The 6,071-nt window shown below is 45.0% G+C and overlaps 1 protein-coding gene across 1 annotated transcript; it reads left to right on the top strand.

Moving 5' to 3' along the window:
* The first annotated feature begins 2,698 nt into the window (after nt 1-2,698).
* LOC108777718 (uncharacterized) lies at nt 2,699-3,310 on the top strand. The gene has a single exon (XM_018544672.1). The coding sequence runs from the start codon at nt 2,699-2,701 to the stop codon at nt 3,308-3,310; it is 612 nt and encodes a 203-aa protein (XP_018400174.1).
* Nucleotides 3,311-6,071: the final 2,761 nt, after the last annotated feature.

Here is a 6,071-nt window from a genome sequence, read left to right as displayed (position 1 = left end):
GTCTGAAGCACTACAATTTGCCGAGTCAGCAAACGCACATCGACGGTCCGCCGCCTCTGATAAAGAATTGCGGCGAATGTCAGCGAAGAGCTTGTTGAATCGGGCGATAAACGCGCTTCCTTTCGAGTTACATATTCCAGGCTACCAGTTTTGCGGCCCCGGCACTCGACTGAAGAAACGATTAGCCAGAGGCGACGCGGGTGTGAATCCACTGGACGCGGCGTGTCGCGAGCACGACATCGCGTATTCTCGGAGCAACGATCTCACCGATAGACACGCGGCGGACGAGGTACTCGCCGAGGAGGCGCGAAAACGCGTTACCGCGAGAGATTCGGCTCTGGGTGAGAGAGCCGCCGCTGCAGCTATCTGGGCAGCGATGAAAGCCAAGACCAAGATCGGCATGGGCAAGAAGAAGAAGAAGACGACGAAGGGGCAAAAAAAAAGACGACGAAAAAACGGATTCTTCCGACCGCGAAACGAGGCGGCATGTTGCCGATTCTGCCAATGTTGGGCGCCCTCGGATCCCTGATCGGCGGAGCGGCCGGCGTGGCGAAAGCGGTAAACGACAGCAAAGCCGCGCGGCGTCAGCTCGAGGAGCTGCAACGTCACGATCGCGCGATGGAACAGGGACGCGGACTGTATCTCGCTCCGTACAGATACGGACGCGGGCTGTATCTCGGTCCATACAAACGCGGACAGGGTATGAAAAGAAAAAAAAAAACGTCGAAAAAACGATAAAAATGCCCACGGGCGCAACCACCAACGTGCAACTGCTACAACTTGCAAAACGTATGCGCGTACCGTACTTTAGAGGAGTTTTCATGCGTAACGCGTTACCGATGAGCGGCGCGCGCCGAAACGAAAGCGGTATCGTGAATCTGGACGATGCGACAGGTCCCGGTACTCACTGGGTAGCGTACGCGAAGAGGAACAATCGCGTCGTGTACTTTGACAGTTTCGGCAATCTCCGACCGCCCGAGGAACTCGTGCGATATTTCGGCGTTACGACTACGATAGAGTACATTCGAACGTCCTATCAGACGTACGATCAAAACTTTTGCGGACAGATGTGTCTGCGGTTTCTACAAACGGTCGAATTTTAAAAAGCTCGACGAGGCGTCGTGTGATTTCAGTGCTCTTCGAACCATCATGTCGTTGACACTTACGCTAAGCGGGAAGAACAGCGTTCTCGCGGCAAGCTACTTTCCCGCGATAGACTTGGGCGACAACGACTACGAGCTCGGGCTGACGATTTTCGAGACCTATCACACGATACCGAACGTGAACGATTCGAACAATAAATTTCCTTTTGGAAACGATGACGAGGAAATTACGATCCCCAAGGGTTCGTACGAACTACAAGCCATAAACGAATTTCTGAAACGCGCGATCTCGCGGAAACGTCCGCAAAGCGACATGCTCGATATCGTTGACTTGGTGCGTGGAGACGTACCTCCCGATGACAACGACGACGACTTGCATAGAGAGTATCCGCTAGCGCTCCGCGCAAACTACAACACGATGAAGTGCAATATTATATGCGCCTTCAGAATAAACTTTGACAAACCAAACAGCATCGGATCGCTGCTGGGATTCTCATCGAAGCGTATATTACGACCGCAAAAATGGCACGAGTCGGACGTGTCGGTCAACATAATGAACGTAAACGTTATCCGCGTAGAGTGTAACGTAACCTCCGGCGCGTACAGCAACGGTAACAGCGCGCACACGATACACGAATTTTTGCCTCAAGTACCACCGGGATATAAGATATCGGAAAGACCGACACAGATCATTTATCTTCCGATCATCGCACGGAGCATTACGAATCTAATGATACGCATCGTCGATCAAAACGGGCGATTGCTCGATTTTCACGGAGAAGAGATCACCGTCAGATTGCACGTGCGATGACGACAGCGATAACGCGCGCGCGCGTGAGATGCTCGTGTTGAACCAGCAGATAGATAACGTATCCTTCGCAAAGCCATCGCCGCTCGACAGTACTCGCTCATCCGGACGCATCGAAAAGAAGAACAAGAGGCCCAGTGCATCGAACGTTGAGTTTTTAAAATCTCTGGAATTCGCGGTTCGCAACTTTTGAAAAAGATGACCGACATTCTAAACGTCAAGGACGAGCCAGTCTTCGACGATCGCATCGTCAAGATCGAGACTCACACGTACAACCCGTTCGCCAACACGACGTTTGGACACAGCGATGAGATACGAATACCAATACAACAACAAGATCTGTACACGCTTCCGTATGAAAGTTTTCTGTACATCGAAGGAAAATTGACAAAGAATGCAGTGGTACCGAACGCCGACGTGGCACTGGGAAATAATTGCGTCGCTTTCATGTTCGATGAGATTCGCTACGGACTCAACGGCGTGGAGATTGATCGCAACAGAAACGTGGGCGTAACTAGCACGCTCAAAAACTATAACGTGACGGTGTCATCCGACAAAAGTGTGATTCTGCGAAACGCTGGCTGGGATCCGCAGACTGAGGATGATGGATACTTTAATTTCTGCCGTACCGCTCAACGTACTACTGGGATTCTGCGAGGATTACAGACGCGTGGTGATCAACGCTCGTCACGAGTTGATTCTGATACAAGCGCGCAACGATGTGAATTGTCTGTTGGGAAATTAGACGGTGGAGCCGAAGCTTGAACTGTTCAAGACCCAATGGCGAATGCCGCACGTAGTGCTGAGCGAGATAAATAAGCTGTCGATGCTACGGGCCTTGGAGAGTGGACGATACCTGAGCATGCCTTTTCGCTCGTGGGATCTGTACGAGTACCCTCTTTTACCGAATACGACGAAGCATTCCTGGGCTATGAAAACTGCGACTCAGCTGGAAAAACCGCGATACGTCATCTTTGTTCTGCAAACGGATCGAAAGAAGATGGCCGAGGATACGAGCCGATTCGACGACTGTAAATTGACCAACGTGAAACTCTACCTGAACTCGGAATGTTATCCGTACGACGACTTGAATCTGGATTTCACTAGAAACAAATGGGCGATTCTGTACGACATGTACGCGCGTTTCTGCAAGGGCTATTACGGATACGAGTATCTCGAACCGAATCTCACCGTTACGACTTTTCTACGAAACGGTCCGTTCGTAATCATCGATTGCTCTCGACAGAACGAATCGGTCAAGAGCGCGACCGTGGACGTGCGAATGGAATTTGAGTGCAAGGAGAACGTACTCGCGAATACTACCGCGTACTGTCTCATCATACACGATCGCGTGGTCGAGTATAACCCGCTGACCAACGTTGTGCGCAAAATCATCTAAGCGCGCGATATAAAAATCTACGACACGTCGACATCGTTCGCAGTCTTCTTCATCTCGATGACATGCATGTACGGACGTTCGTGGATCTGCAAGGTTTCATCGTCAACGAGAGATTCATCGTGAAGGAAGTGGCGGTACTGAAACACGGGACCGTACTCACGCACTACATTTTTACGAATCCCGTACCATGGAGATTTTTGACAAGATCCGACAGGTCTTGCGCTTCCTGGTTGATTGCCTGTCACCATGGATTGCGATGAACGGACGGGACGACCTCATACAGCGAGGCGAAACGCCTGATTACGAGTGCTGTACGCGAGGAGGAGAATGCTGTGGTGTACGTCAAGGGACGTGAGAAACGAACGTGGCTGCGAGACTTGCTTCTGGACGAACGCGTGCACATCGAGACCCTGGATACAGTTTACGAAGACATAAAATCTTTAGCCGATATAGATGCCACTGATACTATGCGATGTGGACATCACGCTAACAATTGCGCTTTCAAAAATGTATTCAAAATATATAATTGGTGGTTGCAAAGAAATTTTTTAAAATAAAAATTATGTAATGTATTTATCGTGTGTTCTCTCTTTTCCTATATATGTACTTAGTATGTAAGTATGTATGTATGTATGTATGTATGTATGTACACTGCCGACCAAAAGTTTGGAAACACTTAGTTCGAATTTGAAAATGTGTATGTTTCTAAAAGTTTTGCCCAAAAAAAAATCTTTTTACTTATATTGATACAGAATCAAACCTTTGCCGGTGACGTGAGGGTAAAATTGTCTGCTATAAGTAACATGAACTATAGAATTTTCATCAGTCCATTTGTTTTTGTTTTGATAATATCGACGAAATTTGAGTTTATACTTAGCAATTTATTATGGTACTCGCGCTTTGTTTACTTTTTTGGCATTAGATTTTTGTTTACATTATTTTGGCTTGCGAGTATTGTCTTCTTATCAGTCTTGAATTTGTTTTCACTCAGTTGAGTTGAAACTGTGAGCGTGTCAAAGTTGTCTCTAACGTTTTTATTTTTAAAGAATTTGTAAAAGTTTTCCAATAAAGAAATTCCAATTGAAAAAAGGGGAGCTGTGTTAGCATTACGTAATGAAGGTATATCATATCGTGAAATTACCAAAAAGTTGAAAATTTCATTGAAAGGTGTGCATTCAACAGTCAAAAGATTTGAAGACAGGGGCAGTTATCATGATCGTCCTCGAATCGGACGTCCAAGAGTAACTACCTATCACGAAGATAAGCATATGGTGGTTACCTGTAAACGAAACAGGCGGTTAACAGCTCCCGAAATCCGCGCTGACATCAACAGAAGTCGTGAAAAGCCCGTATCACTAACAACTGTAAAAAGGAGATTAAACGCTACCGGACTTAAAGGATGCGTTGCAGTGAAAAAACCGTTGCTACGTAAAGACAATAAGAAATAAAGACTCCAATGGGCTAAAAGGCATCTAAACTGGACGATGGATCAATGGAAAAATGTGCTCTGCAGTGACGAATCCAAGTATGAAATATTTGGCTCTCGACGTAGAATTTATGTGAGATGAAATACATCTGAAAAAATGATACCTCAGTGTACAGTGTCTACTGTGAAGCATGGAGGTGGTTCAGTTATGGTGTGGGGTTGTTTTTCTGGCTGCGGAACCGGTGATTTAGTGAAGATTGATGAAATAATGAAAAAAGAACAATATAAAAATATTCTCGTTCGTCATGCGATTCCCTCTGGGTTAAGAGGACCCGGCTATGGTTTTGTTTTTCAGCAAGATAACGACCCAAAACATACTTCGATTCTCTGCCGCAAATATTTAGAGCGAAAAGAAATTGATGGTGTCCTTGAAAATATGGCCTGGCCACCACAATCACCAGACCTCAACCCGATCGAACTTCTGTGGGAAGATCTCGATCGAAAAATAAGAGCATCTTGTCCAACTTCCGCTGCGGACTTATGGGAGAAGCTAAGAGAGGCATGGGCTTCCCTGGAACAGGAAACTTTGGATAAACTTGTTGAAAGAATGCCACGGTTGGTGACAGCAGTTATCAAAAGCAAGGGTGGATTCTTCGATGAAAAAAAAATCTGATGTAATTAATATCTTTTTTCTTCATTTTTTGTGTTTGCGTTTGTTGTAATACATTGTTATACTATGTTTCAATTAAGTAAAGAAATAAATTTCCTAAGAAATTCATGCTAATTCCTGTATACATCAGCAATACATATTTTTTCAAAGGTGTTTCCAAACTTTTGGTCGGCAGTGTATGTATGTATGTATGCATGTATGTATAAACGCGTAGACAGTATATATATATATATAGAAGTGCGTAAGCTCTTTTCATTCAATCGTAATCTTACGAGCGTTACGGCATGGACCGAGTAAACGATTATCTGCATCGAAAGTGGACCAAGCTCAAGGGATACCGTCGCACAGTGGAGCCAAATCCCGAAAAAGTGGACAAAAATTGAAATGAATGTTGATTTGAATGAAAATTGCTGGACATGTGTTTTTGAGGTTGCTGTTTACGAATCTAAAGTCAAAACTACTGAAAACAAAATGACTGATCCAATATGGCAGACACATATATAAAAAAGGTATCATAATTTGATAAAAATTGGTACATGGGATTTTTTGAAGTTGCTGATTACAAAAATCAATTCTGTGAAAAAAAAATTTTATTTATTATATAACAAACATGTTTAAATACTAAAAAAAGTTAATCCAATGTGATTGAAAATTTCGTTGAATGT

Source organism: Cyphomyrmex costatus, unplaced genomic scaffold (assembly GCF_001594065.2).
Source record: "Cyphomyrmex costatus isolate MS0001 unplaced genomic scaffold, Ccosl1.0 scaffold458, whole genome shotgun sequence".
Classification (NCBI taxonomy): Eukaryota; Metazoa; Arthropoda; class Insecta; order Hymenoptera; family Formicidae; genus Cyphomyrmex; species Cyphomyrmex costatus.
This window is presented reverse-complemented; position numbering and strand designations above follow the sequence as displayed.

Bases quoted from the DNA above. Each gene is read 5' to 3' on its own strand.
- LOC108777718 (XM_018544672.1), top strand. From the start codon at position 2,699: ATGCCGCACGTAGTGCTGAGCGAGATAAATAAGCTGTCGATGCTACGG.